General features: G+C 40.3%; 1 protein-coding gene across 9 annotated transcripts in view; it reads left to right on the forward strand.

The window, feature by feature from the left end:
• Window positions 1-24,011, forward strand: part of ATP8A2 (ATPase phospholipid transporting 8A2) — a 328,555-nt gene that overhangs the window by 62,992 nt on the left and 241,552 nt on the right. For all 9 annotated transcript variants that reach the window (XM_040543949.1, XM_040543951.1, XM_040543954.1 and 6 more), the window contains 11 exons: window positions 2,298-2,425; window positions 3,501-3,578; window positions 5,232-5,320; window positions 6,085-6,129; window positions 7,631-7,706; window positions 14,620-14,725; window positions 15,867-15,949; window positions 17,134-17,183; window positions 19,120-19,189; window positions 21,069-21,153; window positions 22,373-22,512. In XM_040543949.1, the coding sequence (XP_040399883.1) occupies window positions 2,298-2,425; window positions 3,501-3,578; window positions 5,232-5,320; window positions 6,085-6,129; window positions 7,631-7,706; window positions 14,620-14,725; window positions 15,867-15,949; window positions 17,134-17,183; window positions 19,120-19,189; window positions 21,069-21,153; window positions 22,373-22,512 (950 nt within the window). The remainder of the gene's footprint in view (window positions 1-2,297; window positions 2,426-3,500; window positions 3,579-5,231; window positions 5,321-6,084; window positions 6,130-7,630; window positions 7,707-14,619; window positions 14,726-15,866; window positions 15,950-17,133; window positions 17,184-19,119; window positions 19,190-21,068; window positions 21,154-22,372; window positions 22,513-24,011) is intronic.

Genomic DNA, 24,011 nt, shown 5'->3' on the forward strand with positions numbered 1-24,011 from the left:
GCCGTGTGCTCGGAATGTATCCTGAATGTATAAAATAAGAAATGGAGAACGAAAGACACATAAGAAACAAAGACTGTTGCTAACTTTTGATGGCGCAATTCTTCTTATTATTTTTTTAATTTTTTTTAGAATGGAGTGGCATAAATTAACTTGCCAGTGAGGCTTCTGTTAATAAAGCATTTGAAAGGTTAGGTAACTGTCAATGGTTTGCCACCCAGGGAGCAGGAAAGAATCATAAGAGTGTCAAGAATGGTGTTGGCTGTTCAGGTTTCAGCTCTGTGGAGATACCGTGCATCTGCATTTCAACAGAATTTGGTTTTAGAGTAGGTCATGTACTACTGCCTTGCCTATCATGTCTGTACGTATCATGTACATGACTAAATGGTAGCAGATATCAGATGGATGGTACTGACTTGGACTTCATGCTTGTATACAGAAGAAAAGGACTTGTCTAGCTGTGTTGTTTCCTGTTTTTCAATGAGATATGCTAATCTGTTGTAGAGAACTGAAATGCATGCTAAATCTTGTGATATTTGTATTCAGTCTGTGTTTCAGAGTAGCTTTGGATTCTGACTTCTGTCATTAGTAATGACAAAATTGATTGGCTAGCATGCTTAAAAGGGTTTATTTGTTTTTATTCATACTCCTTGAATTTATTAGTTCAGATATCAAAGATGGGCCTTATGCAAATGCCTAGCAAAGAAATACAGTGCTGCCCATTAGACTTCTGTCTTGGGGGTTGTATTATCCAGGTATAACATGTATTGTTACAAACACCTTGAGATGTAAATCTGAAAACAGTTCTCACTGCAAATTGTCTTTCGGGTGGTGACGGTAAAAACAGATGGCAAAAGGTATCTTCAGCAGTTTAAAACAAAATGCAATCATGATAGTAATGGGGGGAAAAAAGAACTTTTATAGGAAGAACATGGAAGTGCCTTGTACTTCACTCTGATTTTGGTAGCTGTAATGTCTTCTGGTAGCAATATCAGTGACTCCAAGCTTATTCCCTATCCTCCACCCTGCTTTTTAATGAGGAAATTTAAATTTGTGCCTTCAAATGACAGAAGGAAAAGATGAATGAAACAAACTCTTGAACTTGTACTAATATGAAACAGATGCAACCTTTAATAAGGTGTGAGGCAGTAGTTTGTATAGATGCTTCCCTATAAATTCAACACACAATTTCCATCACTTCAGTAACCGTGGGAAATGCTTTCTTCAGGCAGATAGGGAGACTTGGAATCTTTCTTAAATGTCTGATTTCTGTAAGGACTGTATTAGGAAGAGTATTTTCCGGTCAGGTGTACTTCTATTCTTTGTGTTAACTGAGCAAAGATACGGAATTCATGTGTGTTCATGCTTGGAGGTTCCTGAGTCCAAAGTACAACTCCTTGGCTTTTATCTCCTAGTTTGCTCCACTGCCTTCATCCCAAGTCATTTGTAACACTGAAAACCCCTTAGTTGTGGGCTGTGACCCTATTGCACTGGGTGCTCTGCTGATTGAAGTGGTTCCCTAAGCTTCAGAGCCAAATGCAAGCACTTAGACCATGTATGTAAAGAGGCTGTGGTTGGCACCGTGGACAGGAGATGCCGCCCTGTGTCTCTGCTGAACCACTTCTGTTCATGTTTGCTATTCATAAACGCTTTCCCTTCCCTTTAGGACCAATATTGTGACTGTTACTAACAGCTCTTCTACTTAAGCTGGATGCCTCAGTTTATTCACTCACTGTCTGAAGTCATTTTGTTTGCTTATTTCTGTAGTGTGAGTGACTTCTCAAGTCTGCTGATGCTGACAACTTTTAGAACAAAATTTATTCTTTGCTCTGCTTTTAATTCACTGTTTCAGAAGGGTGAAGTTATGTTACTAGTGATATTGGTGGCTCTTAATTGGGGGTAGTTGACACATCGAATAAATCACTAAATATGGGTTATAGTGTGGAACATCATACATCTTGCCATCTGTTCAGCAAAAAATATTCAGCAAGTGTTCTGATCTCTAATACGTATCCTCACCAATCTTGCTCTTCTTCACCTGACGTGGTATGCTGTGTCTCCAGGCACGTGTTCTTTGGGTGTTTTTATATATATATATATATATATATATATATATATATATATGTATAAAATATTGAAATCAATATTGAAAAGGCCCTTTTGGTAAGCCTTAACACAGTTGGTGGTTATTTTAGTGCTACTAAATAATATCAGGCCAACTACAGAAAGATGGTTGCCCCTATACTGTGTCAGTTAGATTTCTGCCGTCTGTATGATGTCATATGTCTTTTGGTCCACAGAAATGCTGTCTGTCAACTTTGGATACAATCTGCTGACATTTATAATCTTGTACAACAACCTTATTCCAATCAGTCTTCTGGTGACATTGGAAGTTGTCAAATTTACTCAGGCTCTTTTTATAAATTGGGTAAGTAACAAGACTAGATGTATTAACATCCCTTTGGCAAAGTTACATTAAAAACCTGAAGTCTTTACCAGACATTTTGGTGAGTTCCCGATGCAACTTCTGGGAAAGGCAGGGAGAAGTTCAGAAGATCTAATTTGTGCTATGTTCACTAAGAAATGGCAAGGTGTAGTTGTAGGAAGCTCTCCTGTACAAATAATTGCTTTTGTATATTTTGGGCTTTCAAGATGGGAAAAGTCATTCAGCAGACTCATTCATGGTTGGTAAATAGCTTTTGAAAACTCCTTGGTACCCTGTAGCTTCTCTTGGCCACAGCAGAAGGAAAGACTAAACTTGTTTGTGTTTTTTTTAAACCCTGAGGCTGGTAGTCAGGTCCACCATGGTACGAGTCGTGATGTTTCTCTGAGCAGATGAGTTGGTGGTGCCTTATGTTACAAAATGGTGATACCTCCCTTCAGGCAAGCTCTGAGTTCAAAGTGTTTCTGTTTGCTTATGTACTGAAAATACTTCAGTGATGTCTCTTAAGCTCAACTGTAACAAGTGGAAGAGAAACATTCCTGGTCTTGGTATGCATTAATTCATGGACTTTCAGTAAAGTTAGAGAGGTTCCTCTAAAATGCAAGTATATAAGATCGAGTTTGTGTGTGTTCTCTGAACTGCTTATAGCAGCTATTTTGTTTACCCTTCCAATTAAATATAGTAATTAAGAGTTGATTTTACTAAGTCACTAATTGTCTCTTTAATCATGGGTTGGAGTAAATTGTATTGTTCCTGTAACTTAAGACCTATATTTAGGGTGGCCTGTTAGAACTTCTTCCCATTGTATTTAAATCTTAAGCTAGGGGTGCAATGAAGAAAAGACCAAACTACCGTTATTTGAGTCAGACTTTTCTCCTGTTTATGCAGCAGGGAGGTACCCCTGGGAAAGAAAGCACTGCTAATTGGCTTGGTTGCTCTTTGTCAGAACTTCCACCCATGGAGTTAAGTCAGTCAAGCTAAGTTGGAGCTGAACACAAGAAGACTGGAGACTTCAGTGTTTAATTTTCTTAGCATGGGTCTAACTTTGCTCTCATTTCAGGACATAGATATGTACTATCCTGAGACAGACACACCTGCAATGGCCAGAACCTCAAACCTTAATGAGGAACTTGGGCAGGTAAGAAAAATCTTTGGTATGTATAATGTTGTTCTGTGACTTGGAAAGATGGAAGGTGTGAATGAATGCTGTGAACTGTGCTGTATTCTGTTGCACTGTGGCTCAGGTTAATAAAACTTCTTTACTTTCGTTAGTCCAGGTCTTACTGGTATGAGACATCACAGGATAAATTCAAGGTCATAAAAGCAATTATAAGCCTGGAGACTGATTTTTTTTTTTTTTTTTCCTGCCTTTGCTCTAATATGACTTTGTCATTGAACTCTGTGTACCAAAACAAGATGTGCAGGACTAAGCTTGGCTGAAGAGCAGGCCAGAATAGCCTTAGCCTTTCTTAGTTCTTCGTGATTCTGACTGCCTAACAAGAAATGCAAGTCAAAAAAGATGCAGTTTTAGTTTTAATTCACATTGTGTTCCTTGACAAGCGTTTCTATTTTCTTCTCATGTAATTATTATTGTACATTAACTTGTAGTTGTAAGATATTTACTGCAAATACTACACAATTCTGCAAGTGAGGTTTTCAAAATGGAAGGGTTTCCCAAAACAAGGCTACTGCAAAACACAACTTTGCCATTGAAGTTTTGTAGTGCCATTGAAGTTTTGTAGTACCATTGAGAAATACTAGCTTTTTTCTTTGACCACCAAAATCATAAGTATGTAACTGAACCACATGAACTTCGAAGTTCCTGTGTGCTTCATCTTGGAGACAATGTATGCATGCCAAATTTATAATTATTGTCTCCAGCTTGGCAGGAAAACCATTAGTAACCTTGCTGTTTAATTAGATGGGGCTTTTCCTTAGGACTGTTAAAATCTGATTTGTATTTGCACTACTTCGTTGTGAAGTTACTACTGTAATTTGAAGGTTTCCTTTTGCCTGAAATTAAATATATGATATGGTGTAACGTATCAAGTTGGCCCTTAAGATGTTTTCAGAAATAGCTTACCATTGATTCCTTGCAAGTAGACTGAATTTTTGGATTCCTTAACTGAACTACTTGATCAGGTGTGTTTTAAAACTTTGGTATATGTCAGAATTATCAATAACTCGAAGCTCCTCAGATTTTAGGTACCCACTGTGATTTCTGGCTTGCACAGCTGATGATGCACAGCATCTCTGACTTCAGGACTGGCTCGTGGATAACAGAAAAAGCTTATGTTTGCCTGTGAAATACCATTTGAGGATATTCCTTGCAGAGTAGTGTTTGTGGGTGTAAGGGAGAAAAACACATGGTGATCTTTAGAAAACAGAATTTCTTCAGTGTTCAACTCGACCAGTTCTTCAAGAACATGAAAAACTATTTACTGCAATTTTAGTCTTTCTGTATAATGTTAATACAGCTGAAAGATTCAGTGAATGTTCAAGTAGCATAAGCCAGTACATCCATACACTGGAGCCTTGGCTATTGATACCTACTTCTTGGGCATTGATTCATTTACACATAAATAAGAAATAATGCCATTATTGTTTTCCTGATTGTTTTTTTGTTTCGCTTTGGTACAACAAACCAAGCTGTAATAAACCTGCGTTGGCCAGTACTATGATATTTCTGGGTCTGATGTCTCTTCCAGAATTTTTCTGAAACTTCATGTGTTTTCTGCTTGTTTCAGTTTTTGTTACTTTGCAAGTTAAAATTAGACTTTTTTTCTTCCAGGTAAAATACCTGTTTTCTGATAAAACAGGTACGCTAACGTGTAATATCATGAACTTCAAGAAATGCAGTATTGCTGGAGTGACATATGGGTAGGTATGCCTTTAGAAACTCTACAGCTAAGTATGTGCATGTTGATGATACATACTTTGATATCAGAACAGGATTAGAACATTCTGTTCAGTTTACGTTGCAGCATATTTTACGGTCACAGTTTAAAGCTTTCATTTTCATGTCCTGCAACCAAAACTGAAATGCAAACCTGGAGAATACTTTACATGAGAAGAGAAATCTTTTTTGCTTCTTAACTTGTATGATTGTAAATTAAACTAAACCAGAAGTACTAAATTCCTGACCCTTTCCAGAGGGAAGAAGGTGAAGCCTAAAGACAGTAATCATCAGTCGTGCTTCTGTGACTTGCTCAGATAACCAGGATTTCACTACAGCAATATAACTGTAATTGTAGTTGTCAAAAAAGCGAGAGTTGAATATTCCATGCACAGGAGGAATGCACACTTCAACTGTTTTTGTTGTGTTTTTATCAAAAAGATCCCTTTCAGTCACACCGGTATTTCATAGCACTTGGGTTTTTGACTCTCCAGTACTGTATTTTTTTTTGTCTGTGCTAAATTATAAAAGACTAGTCTTAAGATCTCCATTCCAATTAGCCTTTGAGTTTCATAGTGGCTAAGTTAGATACCTCAGAAGGTAGAGAACCTACCTTCAAGCGTTTGAACAGCTGAACCCATGGTTCCAGTGTGTGTTTGTATGTAAGATGACTCATTGATCTGCCTTCTATCTACTTCTAGTTTGCAAAGTGGAATAAATGTTCTTTTTTCCTCCTCCTACTCCTCAGTCACTTTCCAGAGTTGGAAAGAGAACGTTCATCAGAAGACTTTAGGTAAATATAGTCGAAGATATTTTATTTTGTATAGACGATCTATATAAACAGACTGCTTTCAAATTTGAAACAGCAAGAATCCCAAGGGAACAATGTGTTTGTGTAGAGGCTCCTACTGGAAAAGCATTTTATGCACAGCTAGTGGGTGGTGACACAACTTCTTTGCACAGAGGAAAGATGATGGGAGAAGGGAAGGTGGGGGATACACAGTGGCTGGGCTGGCTTGGATGCATGCTAATGCAGTGCTTACTTACAATTTCCAACAACCAAGTTACAAGGTAAGAGTAACCTTTACAATCAGTCTCTCGATTTGAGTGTACTGCTAATCATTGGCATCACTAGGTTCAAAGCTGACAAGGAAAATAAAAGAACCTCTTTATTAAAATACTATGTTTTAATAGATAAACTAGATGTGGCAATGTCTCATGTCATTTACTGTGAGGGTGGTGAGGCCCTGGGCCAGGCTGCCCAGAGGAGCTGTGGATGCCCCATCCCTGGAGGTGTTCAAGGCCAGGCTGGATGGGGCTTTGGGCAACCTGGTCTGGTGGGAGGTGTCCCTGCCCATGGCAGGGGGGTTGGAGTTAGATGATCTTAAGGTCCCTTCCAACCCAAACCGTTCTGTGATTCTATGTCAAGAGAAGCACTCTTACTCAGATTTAAGGAATACAGGTGAAGAGTCTCTACCACTCCACAGACTGGAGTGAAAACCTAAAAGGAAGTGTTATGCAGGAGGTGTCACTGTACCATGTTCAGCTTAACGGGAAGGGGGAAAGAGCCAGAGAGGGCTGATGTGACTTAAAATATCGAATACGGTTAAGTGAGTTCCCACCAAAGAAACATGTAGACACTGAGTACTGTTGGGAACTACTTCCTGATGAGCTCTTAAACTTCTCTAGTGATCCTGCTAATTTTCATGGTCACCTTTTAGGAAGAAGGTGATATATTGTTACTTCCGCTGAGATGCAATTTCTGTGAATGCCTCTCTTCTATGCTGCGGCTTTCTTCATTGCTATCTTTTCTCTCCTTTTTGCTTCTTCATGCTTCCTCTTCTGTTGAAGAGTTTCTTCCAGATAGTAATTTGGAGTACTTGGCCTTAAAATCCTCCAGGGATCAATTTAAAGCAAAACTCACTGACTAGAGAGGAAGCTTAGGGATATTGATCTTTGGTCTATCTTGATTTCAAGTTGACTTTTTATTTATGTGTTTTAAGAACATTTAAAAGCTGTTCCTGCTACATCTGTCCTAGGAAGTGTGCTGACACTTGAATCTTGAAATGCACTTCTAAGCGTAACTGTTCTAGGCCTCTTGTTGGTGTTCTGAAGAAACTATTGCTCATTTTCAGCGTTTTGTGTGTTAGTCATATGATTTTTTTCACAATACTTACAAGGACAGTGGATTTATATTTTAGTTTTGTCTCCAACAATATAGATCAAGTAATAGAAATAGATGATTAAGGATGGAAATGCTGACATTGTTATATTTGTCTTGTCTTGCTCCACAGCCAGCTACCTCCTTCGACCAGTGAGTCATGTGAATTTGATGACCCAAGACTGCTGCAAAACATTGAGAATGACCACGTAAGTCCAGTTCTTGAATGTCACATGTCTCTTGAACACCCTATTAGCAGTTTGTCTGGAATTGAATGCTCAACAAATCTGCTTGTGTGATTGCTTGCTCTACAGGTGTGCCACAAAACAGATGAAAGCAGAGGTAAATAGGAAACAAAATAGTTTCCTCCAACCCCTTCCTGACCACTTGGCTTACTACTGAACTGAAGAAACAATGACACTGAGTATGAGTACCAGCTAGCTATAAAACAGCTTCGTATACTGTAGTATATGGAAGATGGTGTCTTGTAGGAATTTATGTTAGAAATCATAAACCTTTAAAAGAAAAATGACTTATTATTAACTTTGATTTGCAGACTGTTCAAACATCCTTCCTGTTAACCTTCCTGTTAAAATACCATTTTTAACAATACTCCAAGGCATTACAAAGTGGTTCTCTTGAGACCTGCTTTAAATACTGCAAATGAGGGAAATTATGGAAAGGACATAAAAAATGAAGGCTCAATTGCAAGTTTAAGCTTGCAATGGCTGAGACTTCAAGTGATGGTTAATTTTAGCCTAAATGATTGTGTCTGAACGGGCTGTCCTTAGGACTATCAATTCCATTCATATTCAGAAAATGTGCACCTAGGAAGCATCTGACTGCACACATGACAATTTACATTGCTTGCATTTAAAAAAAAAAAAAGCACAACCATTCTAGTCTGCAGAAGTTGTCCCACAGTAGGGGACATGGACATTGTCTGCAAGTGCAAGCACAAATGACTAACTTTGTTAGCTGACTGTTCTTGTTAAACAGTGTAACTTCTGTAACTGGGCTGGCGAAGTTTAGTATGAGCATCTGAAAAAAAGCTACAACATACTGTTCAAAGCTGTGCTTTCTGCTTTGCTTTACAGTACTTAAAAACTTGAAATGCAACAGGATGCAGATGTCTAAAGGAATATTTAGTTACTGTGCGTTGCAGTATATTCCTCAAGGTGACAGAGCCTGAAGATGGCTCCTGTTATCTGACCTTCAGGAAGATGGCCCTCTCAGGATAATATAGTGGCTTCCTGCGTGGCTTTTGTAATCATCTGCACCAGAAAGACTTTGCAGTGCAGATAGCAGATCACTTGCAGCGAAGATGTGGGTTACCTCCTGTTCCTGTGTTCCATTTGTTAATATGTAGCTACAGTTAGGGTTTATGGTAGTTGCGCGTTCCAAGTTCTGCATTAAAGGCTACTGATTTAGGCGCAGCCTGCAGATAATGTATGCTTGGGCTCTTACTCACTAGCTGTTGCTTTTAGGGGTCTACAGAGAAGTCATCTTGTGTGTCGCTCGACTGTGCTGGAGAGATGAATGCCGCCCACTGACAAGTGATGATTTGGCATAAGACCTAAGAAAAGTGTTGCATGCAGTTCTTGCATTCTTAGAAAATCCAGGTCTGTTTGTCAAACCGCATCAATGATGTGAGGGCTGGACTACAGGATGGTGGGAGAGTGAATACTCACATGTTTCTAGCCCTTTGCTTTATGGCAGTGTACAAATTGTCTCCTACATAAATCTCTTTAGCGTCTTAGTTTTCATAGCTAGTTGATACATGCAGATGCTATTTGAATTTGTGTGACAATCTTCAGCCATTAAGGGAACTGAGGTAATGAAATGGATCTTCTAATACAAGCAGCCCTGTGGGGTCAGATGTTGCTGTACTCAGCTGGGCAATGAATTCCCTTTAAACATTTGCCTTTTTGCAGATGGAGCTGTCAGTGTGATATCTTCCACAAACACTCAATAACTGCTCACTGCTCTGGTCTTGAAGATTGTATTTTTTTTTTAATCCACTTGCATGTGTTAGAGCTGTCTCAGTGCCAAGTAATTTTCTTTCCAAGTCAAAAATAAAAATATAATGTATTTCTCCTCCTCGTGAGACTGTCTTCCATCTGGTAGGAAGATTTTTAGCATCGTGCAGCACCTCTAAGTTTCATAGCTCTGTTTGGCCACTGCTTTATAAGGACTGATTGATGGCTAAGTCCACTCTTGACTAATAGTGGAAGAATTACTGCCCTGTAGGAAGTGCTCCAAGGAAAAATAACTTCTGAAAAAGGTGCGGAGGTTCTTGGTTTCTCTGGGCTTTTAGTGTAGAAGAAAGTACCTAGGTTTGTCTGCCTGTGCCTTTTTAGTAGCAGCTTCTGTTGGAATGGATGGATGAACTGTGTGACAGAGCCAAGAATATGATGCTGCCTTGTTTCTATAGGGAAAATGCTGTAAGCTATTAGAGTAAGAAAACAGCAAGTATTTCCAAAGACTTAAAAGAATGTTTGGTGATTAAGCAAAGCATTTTTTATCCTAGTGCTTGAGTTGCACATACATTGTGAATAAACTGAGAGTGGAGATGCAGGATTTCTACCCTCTCCCGCTCCCCCCTTTGCATCTGCCTGTGAAGACTGCAGGGAAGATGGTCAAGAAGTAAAGAGTAATAACCCTGGATCTTGTCCTAGTCTCCTCTGTCTCCCTGGATTCTTTCCTAACTTCCTCTGCTAATTCCAGTTCTCATCTCAACTCTCTTCTCTGGCCCCCAAATTACCACTTGGACAAGAAGCAAGCCCATGGAGTAGCTACATATGTATGAATTCATTCAGTGAGTATGTGTGATGAGTAGTTTAGCAGTTGGCCAGGCAGAACAGCTAACCCCTGTGCTCATGTTGAGCCTTCGCTTCAGTGAAAGTGTTCATTTACATCTCCCCAATGTCTGCTTAATTTTATGAAGTGTGTGGGAACCGAGGCTTTTAGTCCATCAGACTTTGTTGAAGTCACCGCTGTAGTAAGATGATTCTTATTTCCTTAGGGAAGGAGAACAAGAAAAGCATACCACTACTTACTGGGATGAAAAACTAGAATTTAAATACAGTAGGAATCTCACCATTTAGGTGGTAAGAACCTCTGGGAGGCTTTAATTCAGCAAGTAACTGTTGCCTGTAAAACTGTCCAAATGCATCATTTTATAGCTCAGAAATTGTTGTCGCTTGGCAAGAAATACTTTTCACTCTTAACTTTTGACCTTGCAGTGTATGGGTCTTGAGCATTTTTCTTTTACTTGAGTACAAGGCCATATCTTAATCATTGGTCATTTTTCAGTGGTTCGGGCAAGATAAAGTTGCATTTAACTATCAATCTGCCAGTGCCAGTTAATGTGTTCCTTGAGTCTTCTTCCTGGAATATTGAATATTCCTGGAATATTGAGTCTTTTCCTGGAATATTGCCTCCAACCTTACCAGCTTCACTGTTGTACAGGTGCCCAACGTGACTGGTTCCTCAACTATTCTCATAATATTTTCATGAACAAAACAGTAGGAAGATCACTTTTTTATATCTCTTTAAGAAGGTGAGTCATAATTCTTTCTGTTAATGAATGGGTAAGTATTTTACTAGCTGTCCTTGGTGCAGAATGTGCCATGCTTACTCAAAGTAGCAAGGTCAAGTTGTTAGACTGTGGCTTAATATCTTGCTGTCCATTTCTAGGCCGCTTGCTCAGAAACCTATCAGTCTAGCTCATCTGGGAATATCATGGAGAGACTGATCTGATGCTGCTAGAAATGAATAGAGATTAAATATAATCTTTAACTTTACATATAAATTCCTTGTAACTTCTTCTGCCTGTGAGTAGCTCGCTAGAATGATGCAGGTTCACTCCTTAGGAGTGAGGGGACCCAGATAATTGCATGTGTGGCATGCAGATATGTAGCTCTGCAGAGTACAACTTGCTCCCCAGAAGACCGAGTTTCATCTCGTCGTTTGTTCCCTCTGAGTAAGGAAGAGCACCTTATGCAAAGGGATGAGAACTTCTGATAATATTTCCTGACCAGTGGTCTGTGCCCTGCTCCACGATGGATAATGCTGTGTCTTCTAGATAAGGCAACTCTACTTTCATTGTAGATCATGCTTTGTAGATAACAATCCACAAGCTGCTTCCAGAAATAGGAAGCCATGTCTCAACATGTCTGCAGTTCTCAGCTTGTAGGGGCAGCGTGCAAATTATGTTTAATCACTGGGATATGTCGCTGATGCAGGAGGTTATAGACCAGGTGTTGCACACTGACCTTGTTCCAAGAGAAGCAGTAGCTTTTATTCAGAGCTGTTGGTACTCAGGGAGAAAAATGGTGGAAAGAAGGGACCTAGATTGCAAGGTACCTGTGGGCAGAGGAACACAAGACTGACCTATGAAACCTTTGCTCCTGCTGCAGATCAGTGGAGAAGGAAAATAGAGCTGAGCTTAAAGAAAACAAAAAGCAGGCAAGGAATGCCTCACAGAGACAATCAGTAAGAATTTGATTAGCATAATTGCAGAGGTTTGCTTTAATAGAGGAAAATAAATAATAAAGCAAGATTAAGTCCCGCAGGTTAATTGATCGTATGCTGGGGTTAAACTTCGCATGGTGCAAGGGATGTGTGATCACAAAAGCCAGTATGACCACGAGGTCATTTTTTTAACAGCTCTGAAGCAATTACGTGAACACTCGACCCTGATTGATGCCAGTGCAATAAATATTGTGTCAGTGTTGGAGCAATGCAGATAGGTAACAAATGACAGCTGTGTGCGGGAGCTGACATGATAAGCTGGGCCTCTGTCTGCTGATCTGCTGCTATAGATTTGGAAGGCTGCCACGTAGTCCATTGTGAGCTGTGAATGTACCAAAACAGCAACAAACTATACTGCTGCCTCGACAGCAGAAATGTATATGTGGGAAGGAGTAAAATCAATGGCATCACCAGAGCCAGGTTGTTTCTAGCTGATAGAACATGTAGCATGAAAGCATGCAGGAGGCTAGGTGATACACTTGTAAGAAGGACGTCAAAGGTCTGCAGCAGTGGTTGCTGAAATGAGAATCTGGCAGGCTGTTCATTTTGTGGAGATGAAGGTCTTTTATTGCTTTCACTGGAAATAACGGAGCAGCAGTAACCTCCTGACCAGCAATTTGCTGTGGACTTGCTATTTCTCTCGCTCCTGATGATGTGTAATCTTTCATTTTCCTGAACACAGCCTCTGCACTCCAGCCTGTCAAAAGTGATGGCTGTTACTTCAGTGACATGTGACAATACAATTCAGTAGCATGTGTGCAAAGATAAAGGTCTGTGAAACAGTTACTTCCTTTATCATATTTTTTCAAAATATGTGAAGTACGGCAAGAGTGTGGATATTGGCTCTGCAGTCTGACTTCATTACATTTCCTTTTTCTGATGTGCTTACTTCTTGTTTAGACATGTTAACACAGCATGTATTAGTTGCCACTGTTCGCTGGCTTCTGTAGTAATTTCTTTTCTGCTAACAGAAATCCTGTTTTCACTAGTGAATCTGTCATACAAGTATGTAGGTTGTGTTCTGTACATTACATAAATAAAAACAAAGACAAAAACAAAGAAACCCAACAGTTTCCCCGTTTTACTACAGTCTTGTAGAAGAAGAACTTTAAAGTTGATGTCTTTCTACATCAGATCTTGTTTTTAATATTACAATAGTGTTTCTTTTGGCCTGATGTTGTGCTAACAGCTCTTGCTAAGAGCTCTTTATAGTGGCTCTGTTAAGTGAAAGTACCTATAAAATATGCTATGCTAATGAGAACTTTGGAAACTAGGTGGCATTTTCGTATGCAGAAATTCTAGTGAAAGTTTACAAGTTCAACTGCAAATGATGACTTTGGGGGTTTCTGCAAAGGTAGACCTACTAGAATTATATGTCCATAGAACATCCCGAGTTGAAGGACCATGGAGTCCAACTCCTGGCTCCACACAGGACCACCCCAAAATCAGACCATGTGTCCAAGAACATTGTCCAAATGATTCTTGAACTCTTGGTACTCTGTGACCACTGCCCTGGGGAGCCTGTCCCAGTGCCCGACCACCCTCTGGGTGCAGAACCTTTCCCTAACCCCCAGCCTGACCCTCCCCTGTCCCAGCTCCATGCCGTTCCCTCGGGTCCTGTCGCTGTCCCCAGAGAGCAGAGCTCAGCGCCTGCCCCTCCGCTCCCCTCGTGAGGGAGCTGCCGGCCAACTGGTCTATAGCTTTCTGCTCTAATGGCTAGAGCAGAGTTGAACAGAAGCAGTTTCAGCCAACTGTTTTAGCAAAGAAAGTCTGTGTGAACTGTGGATGAACCTAATGTGCTGGGTTGTGAGCTGGGCAGTTGAGTGCCATTCCTGACTGCTGTGAGACTGGAAACGCTGTGCAAGAGGGGAGGGGTGGAAAGCAGGCAAGAATGGGGTGGGAGACTTTATTTTAAGTCACTGCAGCAAATTCTGGCAGTTGTAGCTAATCAGAGGCCTGTGACTAAGTGCTGCGACATTTTCAGAGTTGTAGACACGACCGGTGACTACACAGCCTGTGAACAACATTTTGTATTTCATGTTTTTGTGATGCTCAGCACGTAGGGACCATTGATCAAATTTTTGCTTGGCTGGATGATGTATTCCTGTGTAATGACACATGATGGTGCCTTCTGCTGGTTAAGCAGCAGCTGTCTGCTCTGGAAATTTTTCACTCAGGGTGCAGTTGCAATGAGTTGAATTCTGGTGTGGTTACTCTGAATCTATTAAAAACTGTCATGGAAGCTACCGAAGTCATAGTAGATCCTGTTGCTTGGCTCTCATCAGAATCTTATAGTGGATATCTTTGCGTATATGAAGCAAGGGGTGCTATAGAAGGGCTACTTTCGTATTTGGGAGCTGGGGGCTTCACAGGTTTCTGCAGTTTAACTGAAGCTTATCATTAGAGTTGGCTAATGCTGGCCTCTAACTGCTGTATTGATGTTCTGGAGATGATGAGACAACTAATATAGGAAATAGATCGTTTTTTATTTTTATTTTCTGTGGTCTAAGAGGTCATCTTCTCAGGCTAGGGGACAGCTGCCTCTGTGTCTCATGGTAAAACTGACTTTCCTGATGTTGTGTTTAGCCCACAGCTGTGCACATACAGGAATTCCTCACTCTGCTGGCTGTGTGTCATACTGTTGTTCCCGAGAGACAAGGAAATAAAATAATCTACCAGGCGTCCTCTCCAGGTTGGTTGCTGCTTTCTTTATTTGGGAGGGGAGGAGTGAGGGAACAGAATTGGATGGATGGGGATGGAAGGAATGTCCAGAAACTTCTGAAAAGATCATTAATTTTAAAAGCAAGAAGTACTAATTTGTTTCTAATTTGTGCAGTTACCTGATCTATTTGGTATACGTGCAAATTTATGTATTTTTCTTGATCTAGTAGCTTTCGATGTTGTTTCCATGCAGATAAAAGGTTCTGAAACAGGACACAGTACACTAAAGAGCAGAGTCTTGGCCATATCCAGGCCTGCCTTTCACCCATTTTTTCCTTCTTTCAGGAAGCACTGAAAGAGAGGTAAAGAATGCTGAAAGCAGAACAGCAGAACCCTGCTCCCTATCAAATTAACTCCATTACTGCGGACATCTCTGAAATTTTTATAGTGATTTAGCGAAGAAGCAGTAATGCTTCCTATTTATATCTTAATAGAGTGCTGCAGGAGCTGGGTAAGGAGGCCATGTAGGGCAGCTCTGGTCTCATGGTGTTATTGAGCGGTGAGAAGACCAAGGGAGCTGTAGAGACATGAGGGTCACTTGAGCCGGGCACTTACCCGATGTTTGGGTTTGATGCCACTTGCTCCTTAGCAATGCTGTGCAAGTACCTGCTAGAGGTGGTGGCTCTTGTTTCAGCTTAGTTATTTGAGCTCTTAATGACAGTGCCCAGCTCAGTGTCCAGAAGACAGTGCTGTATTTCTATAGGACAAGAACTTTGTGCCATTACAACAGGAAATGGATCAAACACATGTTTGAGGAATATAGAGCAACACGGCTTTGATCTTGCTTTCAGAACAGGGATTTCCCTTTTTTTCATGCAGAAGAAAACTATGGCTCCTCCACAACGATAGAGCTTAATGCTTCAGTAATTGCAGGACATTTTATCCGGATTGAGTATGAACTTCGTCTAATTGATCTTAAATGGCCTTTGTAGGAGTAAAATGTGAATGTTCTTGTGAAAGTGTGTGCAGAGCTACTGGAGCAGTTAGATAGGAAGTTGGAATATAGGGCAAATGGGGCTTCTGTTTTGATAACAGGGCATATTTAGGTGTGGGCTTTGCAAGCTTCTTCCTTTACATCCTACACTAAATTTAAGCTTTTCCTGTATTTACAGATGAAGGGGCTTTAGTGAAAGGAGCAAAAAAACTGGGTTATGTCTTCACAGGAAGGACTCCACATTCAGTTATCATTGATGCGGTAAGTAGATGTTCATGGCTCACTGACTGCCAGACTGATGCAGAGTGTGAATGCCTCCTGTATGGTTCTTGGAAGCTGCCATTTGGAGGGGCTCTAATAAGCTCTATGCAAAAGGCTTTTGCAGTTTGGGAAGATTTGTCGCAGTCTATTTTAGATGCAAAGTCCTCTGTCCTTCTCTGTGGAACGGGCAGTAGGAAACTGCAAGCTTATATGGTAAACGACAGCAGTTGTGTCTGAAAAATATTTCTCTTGTCTGGGAAGCACAAAGGAGCACTCTTGCCTAGGAAGGAAATTCATGTCTGGCACCTCTTCTCTTACTCAGTTGTATTCAGTAGTTGCTGTACTTCTAAATCTTTAATTCCTTTTATTAAAATGAGATTTTTCTTCCAAGTAAGATAATCTTCTGAGCAAGATGATGATGTGGTTTAGCCCTGGCAGGCAGCTGAGCACTACCCAGCCACTTGCTCACTCTCTCTGGGTGGGATGGGGGAGAGAATCAGAAAGGCAAAAGTGTGAGAACTCCTGGGTTGAGATACAGACAGTTTATTAGGTAAAGCAAAAGCTGTGTGCATAAGCAAAGCAAAAAAGGAATTCGTTTGCTATTTCCTGTCAGCAGAGAGGTGTTCAGCCACATTAGGAAAGCAAGGCTCATCACGCGTCATGGTTCCTTGGGAAGACAAATGCCATCACTCCCTGCCTTCCTCCTTCTTTACCCCAGCTGTTATTGCTGAGCGTGACACCACATAGTACGGGATGTCCCTGTAAGAAACTTCAGTTCTCACACCCCTTTGGCCAGTCTGGGCCAGCTCCTGTCTGTGTCCCCTCCCAGCTCCCTGTGCACCCCCAGGTACCTCGTTGGCAGGGCAGCACCAGGAGCTGAACAGTCCTTGGCTCTGTGTGAGCGCTGCTCTGCAACAACTAAAAACATTGGTGTGTTATCACCGCTGTTTTCATCAAAAAGCCAAGAGGGATATGGTATAAAAATAGTAAAAGGCAAGTGTCAGTCTTAAATGTGTCTTCATTAAATAAGGCTCTGCATCACTTGTACCAGGAGAGGGAGCTATTACCACAGCTTATTTATATCGAAGTGTGTAAGCAAAGATGCTTTAAGTAACTCGTGAGTTTACACGTGTAAAAATGTCATGCAATCTGTATTTAAAATAGTATATGTCTTGTTTTTGTAGCTGGGAAAAGAAAAAACCTTTGAAATTCTTAACGTGCTGGAGTTTTCCAGGTAAGTTTCTATATTTCCAATGTAAGACTAAAAGAGCTTCTTACAAAATAGTGCCTGGTGGCAGCTGTTGGAATGTGAGCATGGAGATCTCCCCTGCCACTCAAGCTTTGTTTACTGTGAAGTTGCTGCCCCTGGAAATGTCACTGTGTGCCTCATTTCCTCATTTGTCACTTGTCTACTTCAAGAGCATGACTTGAGATTGCGTGTTTCCAGTGCTTTTGCAAATTGCATGTGTTTCATTTCAGCAGATGGAGTCTCCTACTGAAAGGCTTTTTGGCACCCCTTTGTGGGAAGCACCCCAGCTATGAAAAGCTAAGCCTTGCAAGCATGCTCAATTCGTCAGGCTGCTGCTTGGGTAGTGAGAAGCTGTGTGTGCTGCATCGGGCCTCTGCATCAACGGAGATCATAAAGATTGCTTGTCATTCCTTTTTACCTTTTCATTCTGAATGTAGCTGCTTAGGCTACCTGTGGAAATATCTAACAAGTGCTGGAAGAGTCCTTCAGGGTTTCTGACAAGCTGACTGCTCTCCACAGACAGGAGCATCTGTAACCTGTGTGCAGCACTTTTAGGAAATGCTGTCTTAGTTCTTCCCAACTTATCCAACTGACCAGTTCTACCAACTTACCCAAATGACCAGCAAGGGAGTTCCTGTAATTCCATTCCAAAAGCACATGGAAGTTCCCCAGGGTCACTAGTTTACCGTGGAAATTCTGGACCTAGTTAATTGTTGTTCTTCCAGACTTGCTTGAGGAAGTCTGTCAGGAAAGGCTGTTTTATCTGATCAGACATGCTAAGAGCTTACTTTTGTATAAATGGCTTTTGAGTCTAGAAAGGGGGTTAGATCTGCCAGAGCAACTTCTGAGAATGAGGATTGCTGTACACTCTGATCTGTCTGTACATATTTGCAAGAAGGGAAAGAGAGTGTCTCTGCTCCTAGCTTCTATCTGTTTGTTAGTCCTGCTTTGGATAAGGAAAAGAATTATGTAAAATCATAAAAGTTTTGTGTTTGAAAAGACCATTAAAGATAGACAGTGCAACCCCCCTGCCATGGGCACAGACACCTTCCACTAGATCAGGTTGATCAAAGCCCTGTCCAACCTGACTTTGAATGCTTTCAGGGATGCATCCAAGTATGCTTACAGATAACCCTGAAGAAACTGGTATTCAAAAGTTTTCTTGAAGAGAGTTGATTAGCTTGCCTCTGCCTCTTACAAGCTGCAGTTTTGTTTCCAGTATTCCTTTTAAAGGAGAAGTGGATAAGCGAAATGCCAACGTTTATTTTTAAAAAAATAAATAAACATCCCCCTTCTGCTATTAAACACCTGTGTGGGGCATGGTACCGTTTACCTTTATTTTTGAGATAAAGGTATACCAAGACTGCCTTGATGCACGGCCCTTGAAGGGTAGGGAGTTCGAGAGCTGGTCTGTACTGATATGTTTCTATATTTCTGCATGTTCTGCATTCTTTTCAGCCAGAAAGTTAAATAACTGCTCCTGTGTCTCAGTGGGTAGTTATTTCAATATCTGTCATGCTTATAAATAATAGAAATTCAGTCTTAATGTTTCAATTTCTAGCCAGATTCCCCAAAACTGTTGTCTTTTAGGTAGAAGAAAAAATCTTAGAGTGAATGAGACTCTTCTTCTTTCAAAGGGATTGTTATGCCATCTTGTTTTTTTCCAAGTTCTTGCTCATGTTTGGCTGCAGGGCTAGGCATTCTGGTCAAGTGCTTGCCCATGGGAACCACAGGGCTCAAGCTGGAAATGTGCAATTTAATGTTTTTCCTTGCTGTCTAGGAAAGTGAGGTCTTAAGTTACTGCTGTTCCATCTCACCTGATCCTCAATGCATTATGAGCATCTGAGAAAATTGACTGGCTGGACCAGGGCTTAATCCTCATCAATATAACTAATGAAAACAAATATTTTTCTTTCAATAGTAACAGGAAGAGAATGTCAGTGATTGTTCGAACTCCAGCAGGACAACTCCGTCTCTACTGCAAAGGGGCTGTAAGTAATTATGGTACTTCAATGGAGAGCTAATACTACCAGTTATTGTTTCAACAGCTGTGGCTGATGCTGGCACTTCATGTCTCATACATAATACTGGTTGGCTTTTTGTTTAGGGCCAAGTGATTTAGGAGGGCTGTAATTCCTCTTTTGACTTCTTTTGCAGACAGGAAGGTTGTTAGGCTATTTACTACCCAAGTGAAATCCCGAAACTAGTGGGAGCAGTACCCTTTACTTTAGCAAAGGCAGGATTTCACCCAGCTGTGCAGTAGCAGTTCAGGAACTAGACTAAATGCTGTTGTGTGAATCTAATACTAGCATTCGTTCTCAAGTGGTTGGCTCTTGATCTGGCTCTCTCACATTTCTGCACCTGCTGTTATTTGTCATCATGGCTTGCACCATGTTGTGCTTCTGTCTTCACTGACAAGAGCAATAATTTAACAGAATACAAAGGCTGTAAAACCAGCATTGGCTGCTGCCAGAGAGTGGTTCTGATTTCAGTGGAAGATGGGGAGGGAAGATGGCTTTTTGCAACATGGAAAACTATTTCTGAGTTCTGGTAGAGATCTGGCTTACTTGAATTGGTCCTGAAACATAGGTTTGGGTGCACTGCTCTGCTGCTTCAGTTTAACTCCCCTGATTTGGCAAAGATGGTCCCAGCTTCATGCTAGTGTGGTGGAAATGAATTAAGCCTACTTTTGCTCTGCAGTACTTCAAAGTTGTGTGCATAGTAGCTCCTCAGTAATCTGCACCTGTTTGTCTTCAGTCACTGCTATTACTATGCCTGTGTTAACAGTTTCTTGTAGTGTGGCTGTGGAAGGGATGGAAAACAGAATTGTAGTCAAAAACTTCTTGCTGTCTTCGGTTTGAGCAGGATCAAATGTTTAATACTCTAACTGCTACAACTCTTTTGCCTTAATCTGGTGTTTTGTTCCATATGTTCTGCTGCATCTACCGCTCATCTAAACTTTAAGTGAAATGCCTGTTCTACACAAACCCTGCCACATTCTGATGGAAACATCCTGTTGTGACGCTTTTATCATAAATTACTTGTTTTGTATGCTTGTCTCTATTCAGTGATAGATGTAGGCCTGTATGCTTAGTTAGCTGAAGAGTACATATTTAAGCAAATTTAGGGTTTGCGTATTGTACGTATATGTAGCAACTTCTGGTAGTCACAGAATAAAATCTAGAGACTCTAGATATATAAGTGATGCTGCTGCATTTTGATTGCAGCTGTCATTCATGTCATTAAGCATTTAATTGTCACTTGATTTAGTGGTAGAGAGTTGTGGGAGAAAGGCTATTTCCAAGGCAATGTTGAGGTAGAACCTGTTCATTTTTTCCATCTTCTATTTTAACATAATTTTTCATATTTAATAACTTTATTCAAAATATGTTTAAAATATATAACATTTTCTAATTTGTATATTTAATTTTTTATACTTTTTAACATCACTGGGAATGTTTTCTAGAAACAATTGCGAGAAGCCCTTCTGTGCTGGTCTGCAGTGATTACTGAATAAGATCAGACTCTCATATTGTCTGAAAAATCAATGTAGCTGCATAATTCAGAAAGCAGTGTTCTGTACTGTTTGATGGGGAGGGAGGGGGCAACCACTTTAGGGACAAGGGGTGTGGAGGCCAGAGTATACTTCCGTCCCCATTATTTACTGTGGGTGCAGTATCTTTGCCACTGGCACAGGCCAGATAATTATTCAAACCAGTGTCTGTAAAACCCAAATGCATTACTTGTAAATTTAGTCTTGGGTTTTAATATAAGCGAGTCCACTTAGGTAACTTCGCTTGAACTGATAAATGCACAAGTGGAAACTTCATACGTAGACTTACTCTGTTGTAATGAATTTGGTTTTAATAGGACAATGTCATTTTTGAGAGGCTTTCAAAAGATTCCCAGTATATGGAGCAAACACTGTGCCATCTTGAATACTTCGCCACAGAAGGTAAGAGACACAGTATGTCGTAAGAATTTATCAAAATTTCTGCATTATCTAAGCTTTGTAGTGCCAAATAAGATTGTTACAAAGATAAATTCAGAAGTTGTGTGTAGCAGCAGAATAGCAACTCTAGGATAACTAGACCTAAGGAAGCTTGTGCCCTGCTTCTGTGCAATTTCAGTACAGAAATGGAATTTGGAAGGAGAAGATGGGGCTCTGCGCATCTGTGATAAAAGGGACGTGAGTCCTATTTCCCAGTTTCATTGGCGTAACTGGTATTTTTACCGGTGTAAAAAGTCAGATGACAAAATCTTCGGCTTTATGAAGCAGATTGATAATGTGAACATACTGAGAAGCCTGGAAGACCCGGATGTCAAAGATTAAGGCCTTAGAGACCATGTCAGATTATGACTCATATACCACCTCTGTTCACAGGGAAGTACTTGGCTTTGTTCCCTTTTCTGCAGTAGCATAGAATATTGGCATTATTGTGAAAACATGAACCAATGATTTTATCCCTAAATCTGAAACCATTGTTTATTTAAAAAAAAAAAAAAACTTTTTTTTTTTCAGACTACCACATTCCCAGTAATTAAACCGTTGTATCTTATGGCATGTACTGCTTTCTGCTTAACTCATGCCAGGAAAAACAAAAAATCATTACTTCTGTATGTTAATTTCTGTTGGTGGTCTAATAAAATGTTTTTCATACATCACAGGCCCTGTTTGCTACTCCTTTGTGCAAGTGTAACTCCCATTAGTAATGGGAGTTATGTGCACATACTGAAGGAGAAAATAGTTTTTCTAAAAACAAGCAAAATGAGCAGTGTGTTTGGCTGAGTAATATCTCTAATCATATGTAGCCAGTTCTTTATTTAATTTGCTTTTTAAACAAAACAAAAAAGTAAACCAAGCTTGTTTTATATGTAAACAAAAGAGATAAAAGATTATACATTTTTGCTCCAGTAATTCTTAGATTGCAATACTGAAAATTAAGGAGAAGTTTGTGTCCATTAAGCTATCTTGATTTGCACCAACACTAATAACCTAGATGAGCCAGGCTCTTTAAAAACGTACAGGGAGGTTGTCTGGAATCCAGATTTCAAAAGTGAGCATTAAAAACTACTGTGGACTCCAGTGAGAGGGTTAGAATTTAGAGTTTGAGCCATTTTGCTGATACTCAGCCATTGCACACACTAAAATTATACTGTATTCCATTTTGTAGGTCTGAGGACTTTGTGCATTGCTTATGCAGATCTGTCAGAAAATTCTTACAGAGAGTGGTTGAACATCTACAATGAAACCAGTACGCTTTTGAAAGACAGAGCTCAGAAGTTGGAAGAATGCTATGAGATCATTGAGAAGGTAAAACACATTTCTGAGAGTCAGATTCAGGTTCCCATACGTGTCTTTTTTTCATTGAATGTGTCCTTATACAGATTAACAAACTGTTCTTTTCAGTTTTTCGAGAATGAAGTTGCATTCTTCATTAGCAACCTGTGTACGGTTGGTCTAACTTCATAGCAGAACCTATATAATCAGTGCGCTGCACCAAGCTCACATATGAAGCAAAACTTCTTCCTTTTTGTAGGGCAGTCACAGTTCAAGTTTTTTGAAAGCTGTTCTAGACATTAAACATTTCCATGTGTTCACTGAGGCCTGTAGTTGCATAGACTGAAACAATATTACAGGACATACGCAACAGAAGCTGGATTTCGTGGGGCAGCAGAAACACTCCAGCAACTCACTAAGCAACAGCTGAAGACTGGGTCTTGCTTTTCAAACTGATGTCTATTGTGTCATCTTCTGTAGGCTGGCCGGTAGCACTGTTCTTATCTAAGCCTTGATTTTGGAGATTTGTATAGCTTTTTGGCTTTCTGCTTCCCGCTGCACTGTGTTTTCATACTCTTACATTTTCACTTAAGTGAAGAATGATCGTGGATGATCAACTGGTCAGCATGGGTTGATTCTCTAGCTTGAAGATGTTTTCTCAGTCCTTAAACGGTTTTTGGCCATTTACCTTCTGCCTCCTTTCATAATTTAATATCTTGAAAAATGGGCATCCATGAGTAGGTTGTAGATTTGCAGTATGGGACTTAGTAGTAGCATATGGGAAGGAAAAAAAAATTGACTGTGTTCCTTTCTTGTTAATGCTTGCTGCTCAAGGAGTGAGCAGGGAATTGCACTGGAAACTTAGATTTTTCTCAGAGTTGATGCTTACTGTATTAATTATCTGGTCTGTAGGCATTTTTCTTCTAGATAACTGTCATGTGGATGTAATTAAAAATACATTGTTTTAACATGCTGACCTAAATAAGAGTGGGAGTGGTACTTTCAGTCTGAATGCTGGGGTCGCTGGATCATAGTACAGGTGCATGGAGGGAGAGAAACTTCAATTGGTTTCTTTGGGCACCTGTGAAATGGCTCAGAGGGCTTCAACGGATGCAAGAGTAATCTTGCTCAGGCAGCTTGGCCTTGCCAAGTGTTGTGTTGTCATGTAATCACTTAACAAGTGAGTTTGGGAACATAAGACAAGCCGCAGTTGCACACTTGGACTGCATTTGTTACCTACAAATGTTGCTTGTATTAAGAGGGCTAATGTTTTACCGGGAGGCTGAAGAAAATTGATTACAGGAGTTCATTCCACTGTCTTTACTTGCTGAATGTCTCATAACAAAAATTAAGTTTTGTCAAGACCTGTAATTAACGTCAGCCTACACACCTGTATGAATAACAACTTCCCCCTCAGTTCTTTATGCATGCATACAAGCTGGAGCTGCACTGATGTTCTCTTCATCTGTTTTTGTTTGTTTTAAAAAATTCCAGACCTTACGAAGAAGAGAAGCTGTTATTATTTCTGTTCA

This window comes from Cygnus olor, chromosome 1 (assembly GCF_009769625.2).
Source record: "Cygnus olor isolate bCygOlo1 chromosome 1, bCygOlo1.pri.v2, whole genome shotgun sequence".
Classification (NCBI taxonomy): domain Eukaryota; kingdom Metazoa; phylum Chordata; class Aves; order Anseriformes; family Anatidae; genus Cygnus; species Cygnus olor.